Here is a 9,826-nt window from a genome sequence, read left to right as displayed (position 1 = left end):
TCCCACCAACACTAACAAAAATCAAGACACAAAATTAAGAAAAAATTAAGAAAATTTAATGATCAAATGAGCTATACACATTGATGGCACGTGACTTCCATTCAGTTATCCTCTTTCTATAGCTGGAAGTTAAGTGTGATACAAAAATATCAGCAGTCAGTAGTACCCCAGGGGATGAGAAAAACCAAACCAAAAACATCTGTTGTTAAAGTGCATATTTGATGCGAGTTACAGCTAACTACAGTCCAGGGCTATCAAAGCATTTCAGCCCATCAGACAGAGGATACTGTACAGGAACATCCCAAATTAAGAGCACAGGAAACTTAGATTTTAAATAATAACTGATAATTTACTCAAGATATCCTTGCATCTCTTCCCAATGTACAATCTTTACTTTAAGAACTCCCTGACATTCTACAAGACAGAACAAATTCTGCCTATCACTCTTCATATGCATTTCCTCAAGAGATACTCAGATAAAAGTTCATTTAACTACACTCATCAGAATAGCGTTTCTTTCGTACTTTACTGTTTCTTCTGCTTATTTCCTTTTTCCTTCTCAAACTCAGCTATCTGATTGAATATGTTAACTAAGTTCTGTGGCAAGTTTCTTTTAGTGCCACTTTCAGTTTGTGCTGTACCATTTAAAGACGGTTCCTCATCTGATTCCTCTGTTTTATTAGTCTCCTCATAACTTCTTTTCCTATTCTTATACTCACTTTCATTTCTCTGATGACTTAACATATGCCTATCACTATCATAACTTTTATCACCTTCCTGGAAGCAGGTGCTAGAATATGATCTGTACTTTCCCACTGACTTGCCACAATAGTCAGACCCTGCTGGAGAAATATAATACCTGTCTTGGCCTGAGCCATGTTTTTTAAACTGTTCTCTTCTCCCCTCTACATCCCTTTCTAATTTCCTAAAATAATGCATCCTAGGTTTATCATCTGACTTATGATATGAACCTGAAAACCCCCTCCGACTGGAGAAAAATCTATCTGGTTTACCATATTTTTCAGTTTTGCTACTACCTGGCAGAGTCCTGGAGCTACTGTACGAATCTCTTGAATCTTCAGACCTACCTCCAAAAGTGTCTTCGTCATCACCTGAAGTCCTCGAAAAAGAACAGTGTCTGTCTTTCTCTTTTACCTGTGTTTTCGGACACACTAAGCTGTCCTGCCTTTCCAGCAGTTTTTCCACTTCAAAATTTTGGTTAAGAAAGGAAGCAGAGGTATCAGCTGGAGGCGAATACCACTCCTCTTTCCTAATCTGATCTTTATAATGGGAAGAAGCTCCAGATGAGCATTTTTTGGAGCTGTGGGCAGACTCTGATCTATTCCGACGCTTTTTCCTACATTTCTTGTGATCAGAGGAAGAAGAGGAAGAAGAAATTGATACATCTGACGAAGAATCACTTGATGATGATGATGAGGACGAGGAGGAAGTTGATACTTTCCTTTTCTTCTTCAACCTAAAAAATGTAATTAACCTGTGAGATAATCTTCAGTATCAGGCAAAAATTATATGTAGAAAGCAGATCTGTACTCCCCCAGTTTCGCTGAGACTGGACTGTAAGGCATGAAAGGAAACTGAGCCTGACCTGGCAAGACGGTTTCAAATGTCATTTCTTTATCAAAAAATTAAGATTAAATCCACTGAACAGTTTGTTATAGAAGGCATCTTTCCCAGTTTAATATGGCATTACACTCTGCAAATACTTCACATCGTGAAGTATTTTTTTAAACAACTTCTTTTGCACTTATACCTCTGTTAAAGGTTATATGCCTTGAAGGACACTACCCACAAAAATATTCTGGAGGAAAAGCAGCTAACCTAGGTGTAAGTTCTGTCTAGCTTACTGCTGGACAACCTATTTGAAAGTGGATTGTTCAGTCTTATCTGCACTTACTGCCACATTATCAGTTTACTGAATATAACAAAGTTACCTTTTTTCTTCTTTTAAGAGCTTACGCAATTTTTCTGCGCTTGTTTCTACTTTCTTTTCTTTCTGTCTCTCTTCTTTGGCAGCTTGTTTCTCCCTCAGTTCCAAAGATTTCTTTTTTGAACCCAAGCATCATAAAAAAATTAAATTACATTGAGTTAACACGGGTATTTTTCCCCATGTCCCCAACCCCATTCAAATGTACAATCACAGCAGGGATATTTTACCAGGATTCCCAGATCAAGAATTAATATTGTTCAGGAGTTTGGCATTGGCCGTTATGATAATCAGATTTACATTAAGGACCATATTGCAGTTTTTATTCCATTAAAAAAATATATTTGACCAGCCATTGCAGTGGTACCCGTGATCCAGCACACCGTGAAGCATGGAGCCCAAAAGGTATAGATAGAATGTGCAAAAAACCCCACATGGAGAAAAGAAGGGGAAAAAATAAAATAGAAAAAGAAGAGAGAAAGGTTTGAGGGAAAGTATCATTATTGTAGTTTACAGGTAAAACATGGCAGAACCAATTTTAAAATGTATTCAAGTTGGCCATGTTTAGAATACAAACCGTTTTGTAACAATTTCACAGACCAGTTTGATGCATAGTTTACGTAAGAAATCATGTTCCAAGGGTTTGTTGGTGATGAGCAGCACCAGATGTCACATACAGCAACAACGGTCCAATTCAGAAGAAAATGCATTGGAGAAAAACACATAATCAGTATTACAGGAAAACATATTCCACTGTTGTTTCAGCCATTCTAGCAAACAGTGATAGTATCAGACTTAGGTATTAAAATACAGGTAAATACAGGAGAGCATCTCACCAGATGAATAATCCTTAAGTCTATTAGAGATCAGACTTCTGCCCTCTAGAGTCCTAAAGAGCAGATCTATTCATATTCAGAGTGAGCAGAAAGTCTGCTTATTGTTTTCAAAACTTAACAACTGTCTTTACAGATACAATAAAGGAGACCCTGAATTGCAGGTGCATAACTGCTATGCAAACCAACAAATAGCTAGCATCATGGGTTTTTACCTGCTGCATCAATGACCCACTATACCAGGAAAATGATAAAAGAGTAAAATTTGTCTCCTACTTGCTGAGAATACTCCTCATCGTTTTAACTGAGTCTGAAACCTCTTTTTAAAGCAGCCAAACGCATGTAGTGCTGAAATACCATACATGGTTTATCTATGATGTAGTCCAGTTTTATTAAACAGATTGTCATATCTCCTCTTCCCCCTTCTTTCCAACACAACCTGTCAGCATTATGGCTCCACCAACTGAAGAAGTGTTGATTAAGGCCATCTACCCCAGTGTATGTACCTCCTTACATGCAGAAGCATAGGACAAAACAAGCCTGTTCCTCAGTGCTCTATCTTACTCTTTGATCCTCTCTGAAAGACAACACAAGTAAAGGAGGTAAATAAAAGAAAAAAGATGGCAAGTCAGATTAGCATAGAGACCCACCAGGGCTCACCTGGGAAATATGCTGCGTGCAAGAGAGAAAAAAACAAACAAACAAACAAAAAAAAAAACCCAAAAACAAACAAACAAAAAACAAAAAAACACCAAACAAACAAAAATAAAAAACAAGACAGCAGAGAAGAAAGCTAAGATATTTCAAAGTGCTTGCCCACCCACCCTCCACCTCCTTTTCTTTTAAACCACCTCTTAACTTTCCCCTCTCATCTGATCTTCCAGTGAGTTAGCTCTGAGTGGTCTCGCTCCATCTTTTCATAATTACTCCAAATAAGGATCTGGCTGGTACAATGCTGTACAATTTTTATTTGGCTTGCCTATGTGTTGTACAATCTGGGTGTCTGTATCCACAGAATGTTTTAATTTAACATTATTAATCATGCTTGTGATAGAGTATAATTATCCTTTCTTTAGCTGACAGAGTTAACAGGCTTTGCTCTTTCCCCATCTCCACTGTTTGGCATTTCTTTACTATCCTGTTCAAAACAGTGGAGTCATAAGGTACCTTTCTTCTGGTAGGTACAGCCATAATGCTCACTATAAGAGATTTACTGTGGAGAAGGGAAGCAGAGAATAAGACAAACTATCAACTTAAACTCTCTGTTTGAAAGATTTAATATGATTTCTGATGTTCATTTCTTGTTATTGAGAGCACTATATGAAGAGAAAGTAAAGAATCACCTGCATATGCTTACGGAGTTTTGTTAAGGCCTCTTCTGCTTCCTGAAAAGTCTCATCCAAACTTAAGGCTTTTTTATAGTAACTCTCAGCATTTAGTAGTTTGTCTTCCTCTTCCAATCTAAAATTCAGATGATAATTAATATACAGTTAAGACACAATTTCTGACAGGTTTTTTTTCTTATTTTTAGGACTACCTTTCTTATTTGCACTATGATACTATCGCTGCATGTCTCCAAGACCCTATCACCTCAGCAAAGAAAATGGTATTTCTGATATATTATCTCCTAATCATCATCAGTAATACTATTCTTTGAAATTTCAATTCCAGTTTCAAAAATGTGCCTCTCTTCAGGGCTTAAATAGGGCTTTCACAGGGCTTAAAAGAAATCTATTCCTTCAATATTCAAAAGTAGAATTTTGCATTATTGTGGTTAAACGATGTTTCAGTAGAGTAGCAGAACCTAGTTTTGTTACAAATATATTTTTTAAAACAAACAAACAAAAAAAACCCACCACAAACAATTTACTGGAATACATTCAAACATTTCATAGACTTTATGCAAAGCCTGGTATCCTACCAGTGAAGGGATATCAGCGAAGAAACCTCAAATATTTTGCCAGGATTGTAACTGGGACAGAGGAGAAAGTGTAAACTAACTGCATAAGCAGGTGTATTTCCACAGACATGTGGTTTTTTAAACACACAGCCAGGAAGGAAAGATTGCATTCTGTGTCCTAAGTAGAATGGTATTATAAAAATATTATGAGAAAAACTGTTAACAACCAAACAAAAACATAACTCCAACACTTACTGCCCGCCTCTTTCCACAAGTGTCTGACAGAGGTATTTTCTTGCATTTCTATGAGTAGGACAGTTTTCTAAAGCAATTTCAAAATCACCTATAGCTTTGTTCAGACTTCCTTTTGTTGCATATCTAGAACAACAGAAAAGTTGTGTGGATTTTAGTGGTGTTTCTTTTTCACAAAGTAGAAAACCCAATGAAACAACCAAACTTACAGAGCTCCACGTGCTACTAAAGCTTCAACATTTTGTGGATCAATTTCCAAAGCCTTGTTGTACTCATTCATGGCTTCCACGTGGCGCCCAACCTTAAAATAATCAACCCCAGCCTTCACACTGGAGAAAAATATTTAGAAAATACCATGTAGTTAGCCTACACAGATTTTACACCATTACTCAGAAATTATGGTTCCAAACAGGTGATACGTAATAAAACATGACCTTGTTATCATGTACTTAACACTGGAATTTCAAATTAATGCAACATTGACATAATTCCACACAATACAATGTCTTCAATCCAAAATCTTAAGGTACTGGAGAATGCTTCTGCAGACAGTGCAGACATATTTTTTCATTTATGGAATTACTATTTAAGAACTTCTCTGCACAAAACTGTGATATACCACCATTAAACTGGAGTAGGCTTAATTACAGAAAAAGCTAAAAATCACTATTAAACCAATGACATAAGGCGAGATGGGCAGATGGTACACACTGAAATCAGTTCACCTCAAACTTGAATATTCTGAGGTTTTATACGTCATATGACCTGAACCTTTTTTCTACGTTTGCCAAGAGATGAACATATTGGAAGAGAACTGATTGAATTTCAAAACTTTTCATTAGTGTCTTCTTTTAAAAATTAAAATTTATATGTAATTCACCCTTATAAGCAACTTTTTCTGCAATCAAAGTTGCTAAACACTACTGTCTTAAGAAAAGCACTACTTTGTTAGCATAGAAACCAAAAATTCTAAGGCTTCATTCAGATTTTTTTTTTTGAGCTGGCAGATTCCAGAGAAGTTTCTCCACAAAAAAATTACATTTTTAGAAGAAAAGTCTCTCTTACTTCTGCCTCCTTCACTTTGTAAGCATACAAGTAATTGCATCTATCCAGAGCTGCTGTTACAAATGCAGCCAGGGAAATACATTTAACTTCTCAAAGGCGCTGGTTAAATCTACAGTTTGAGGCTTACATGGCATGACAAGCAGTATTAGGTCATTCAACACCCAACTATAAAATAGAAAATTGTGTACTTGGTATTGTCACAAATCTTGCTCTCATCTCATCAATGGGCCAGCATATTATAAATATTCTAAGAAGTTCTTCCTTAAACCTGACACGTATTTTGAAACTGAACCTCGAGACTATCTATCACGTACCCACTTGGCTGTTAGGGTTACTTTCAAGATCTTCCTGGTTACACCACCACACATGCACTGGAAAAACTGGTTCAATGTGTATTTTCTTTTAAGAAATAGAACTTGTAATCTAACCCAACTCAACAATAAGCTCTGACAAGGAAAAGTATAGCATACCATTTCAAGGCCCACGATGCAGATTGCTTTTTCCTCAATGCAGGGGCAAAATCTTCTTCACTGAAATTTTTACTGCAAGGAAAAAAACAAAACATCAAGCTGGCCTTCTGAGTGTACAAAATTAAACTTATAATATGTAATGCAGTTGAAATAAGCTAAAATATTATTTATACAATGCCTTGCGGCTCTCCCTCAGTCGGGAATGTTCTTTTGTATTTCTGAAACCAGCTTTTCCCAACCCATTCTAAAAGTGCTGAACGAAACTAGTACAGGTGCAGTACATCTAACAAAAATACACCATATTTACACCTGCTTTGGGGCCTGATATATATAGGGCTCACAACATCAATCACTGATTATGTCTGAGCCTATTTTACTCAAGAGGTCAGATCTATTACTAAAATAAATAATGTGAATAAAGATCTGACAGAAAACATTAAAACTTGAAACATCCCACATTTCAATCTAAAGATGTTGACAAGATCTAAGCAATAAATTCCTAAAGCATCTGGTATCAAACACTTTGTGTGATAAGGTGTCTTGCTTACCCAGAGCTACCAAATTTCAAATGTAAATTTCTTATTCTAGAGTGGGTTGTTTTTAAATATTTAAGGACACGTAAGCTGCAGTCATGCAAATCAAAATGGAAAAGGTTTAAGTGGTCTAGGACTTCCACTCACAAGTCTATTTCAATGGATTAGAATAATCTCCACAAAGCTGTAGGGTAGGAACAATGTAAAAATCACTTACATTTGAAGACTTCTCATCAAAGACGGTGGATTTGTTTCACTTATTCCCAGTTTTTCTGCTAAATATTCAACTAATGATGGATTAGCAAATCCTGGGGAACGATGTAAAACTTCTTCAAATGTCTCTGCTGTATTAGCAACTTCCATGCTTCTCCTTAAAAAAAGCACCAATGTACACAAACACCACACTCAATTTTATGACGCTTATGTTTAGAATAAAAGTCACTATATTGATATTTATCACTGCTGGCAAGCTGCTCTCTTTTATGGGCGTATTTTTTCCTACTATTTCCCAAACAAGTATTTATATTCTTGAGCCTAAGTGAGCTTTTGAGACCTATTTTGGCAACCATTTAGGTAGCTCCAGGACATACAAAAACATGACAAAAATTCCAGATACTGGGGTTCTTCTGCCTTCTAAGGGTAATCTTAAAATTCAAAGAATTTCATATTGCAGTCTCCCAAGGCTTTTGTTTCTTCGGTTTGTTTGTTTTTTTTTTTTTTTTTTGCTGTTGGGTTGGGGTTTTTCTAAACACAGTCCTACACTGACAGATACGTCACTCTGCTTTTTGCTTTCCTTACATATTGGGTAAGGTGCTGAAATACCTGACCATACCCAGAAACAACTACATTAAAGAGATGAACGACATAAAGTATGTAATCATCCAATTAAATCAGAAGCACCACTGACAAGTTTAAAGAACAGTCTGTCAAACATGCTCTTCAGCCACACTGAAAACACCTCGCAAGTACAGTCAAATAGCATATTCTTACCTATAATGCAATGGGAAATCATCAGAAGTAATTACACCTAGTTTTGTACTGGAAAGATTGGGTGGAAGAGCTGAACTGTAAAGTGACACCGTGAGCTTCTCATGGTAACGATCAACATCCTTGATGGCAGCTACAAAACCAAAAAAAGGTAAGATAAAATTACAGATGCACCTCAAAACTGAAACAAACATATTCCTGCCAACTTTTGCAGCTACTTGCCTCGAATAAGGTCTCCGGTTTGATAGTAAGATAAAGGATCTCCATGGTTGCTTTGAGAAGGCACATCTCTCAAAGGACAAAGAGCCTGTAATAGAAGAAAGTAGGAGCATCATAAATAAGCCAAAAGGTGTTTTTTTTCCTCCCCACGATTAAGCCAGAAAAAGATTAGTTCAGTCATAATATACATGGGAGCCGTAATAGTTAAAAGCATGGTTTGGTTCAAATAAATATTTACACATCCAGAAATTATGAACTTTTCAACTCAGAAGTAATAAATATTGCGTATGGGTCATAAAAATAAGTGCTTGCTGACTCAGCAAAGCATCATAAGCTGGCCACAAATTCAGATCCCACCCACCATCCCAAAGTACAGTTTTACCCTTACACATACCACTCCATTAAAAGATAGAAAAGCCAACTAATGCATTGAAAAGTTACTACTTATACAAAATAAAATATTGAACAAAGCTATATCTTACAGTGATTTCTAAATCTGAAATCTCCCGTATGACACCACTTCCCAGACAAATCAACACCATGAAAAAGCCAAATTCACGAATAGAAGTAATCCTCCCAATCACGATATCACCACGTTCGATGTCTCGAAAAAATAATTCTCTCCTGTCTTCCCTGGGAACCTCCATGAATCGTTCCAGGGGAGGCATAACAGCATAATACTCTGCAACATGAGACATTCACAGTTACGAAACAACCAAGCTACAGCCTGATAACACAAAATACTTCACAAAAGCAAAGCATGTTAAAATATGATTTATTTGTACTAAGAGGAAGCTGGTGCCTATAAAAAGCAATAGCAAAAATGTTGAACCTGTTGTTAAAAATACTTCCAATTTAAGTGCAGCGTCCTTACTCTACCCTGTGGGCGTCACAGGGGCACCTTTCCAGAGAAGCCACGCTTCACCCGTGGGCAGGCTTACCTTCGTTTTCTTCAATCGTGTCACAGAGAGGTCCATTGGGTTTCCAGGAGTGAGCAAAAAGCAAATCAGCTTTTTTGGCAATGAAGCGCTTTATCTCGGTGTCAATGCTCGCCCTCTCTTTCCTAGGGGAAGGAGAACCCGGTGAGAAACACCCCGCGGCCCCCTCACGGCTCAGCTCTCCTGCTTCCCTCGACCGCACCGCCTCAGCGGCCCTCACCAGGCGGCCGGCGGCTGCGGGGCCCCGCGGGGCGGCTCCAGGGTCGCCCCGGGCGGCGGCAGCAGCCCGCGGAAGTCGGGGTTGTCATGCTGCTCGGCGCGGAGCAGCGAGAGGAGCGCGGGGCCGTGGTAGCTCAGCGCCTGCCGCAGCAGCTCCCGGTCCATCCCGCCGCCTCGCCCGGAACAGGAACCGAACGCGGGACACTCTCCCCGCCCCCCGCCTCCTGCCTGACACGACAACACGCAGCAACGCGCATGCGCTGCGCGGAGGAGGCGAAGCCAAGAGCGGGGATCGGGCCGGGCGGCCTTAGCGCCCCCTGGGGCGTAGGAGGACCGCTCTGAGGGGCCGCTGCTCTGTTCGCGGAGCCCGTCTCACGGGTTCCCGCTGCCTGTCTTTACAGACAATAATAATAATAATTAAAAAAAAAAACCCATAAAACAACAAAAAAACAACACCTACAAAAG

The 9,826-nt window shown here is 38.5% G+C and overlaps 1 protein-coding gene across 2 annotated transcripts; it reads right to left on the bottom strand.

Moving 5' to 3' along the window:
* Window positions 1–34: 34 nt before the first annotated feature.
* TTC14 (tetratricopeptide repeat domain 14) lies at window positions 35–9,562 on the bottom strand. Of its 2 annotated transcripts, XM_033006425.1 has the most exons (12): window positions 9,363–9,562; window positions 9,146–9,267; window positions 8,687–8,886; window positions 8,208–8,292; window positions 7,989–8,118; window positions 7,216–7,368; window positions 6,466–6,537; window positions 5,140–5,259; window positions 4,934–5,056; window positions 4,122–4,239; window positions 1,953–2,062; window positions 35–1,477 (listed from the first exon to the last, which is right to left on the bottom strand). In XM_033006425.1, the coding sequence occupies exons 1-12, from the start codon at window positions 9,524–9,526 to the stop codon at window positions 526–528; spliced, it is 2,349 nt and encodes a 782-aa protein (XP_032862316.1). In that variant the 5' UTR covers window positions 9,527–9,562; the 3' UTR covers window positions 35–525. The 2 variants fall into 2 exon arrangements, 1 of the variants encoding a protein (XP_032862316.1); XR_006165872.1 differs by lacking the exon at window positions 35–1,477 and having other exon boundaries at window positions 2,012–2,062; window positions 2,523–4,239.
* Window positions 9,563–9,826: the final 264 nt, after the last annotated feature.

This window comes from Tyto alba, unplaced genomic scaffold (genome assembly GCF_018691265.1).
Source record: "Tyto alba isolate M040663 unplaced genomic scaffold, T.alba_DEE_v4.0 Super-Scaffold_10, whole genome shotgun sequence".
Taxonomy (NCBI): domain Eukaryota; kingdom Metazoa; phylum Chordata; class Aves; order Strigiformes; family Tytonidae; genus Tyto; species Tyto alba.
Note: the sequence above shows the minus strand (reverse complement) of the source record. Positions and strands in the feature narration are given on the sequence as shown.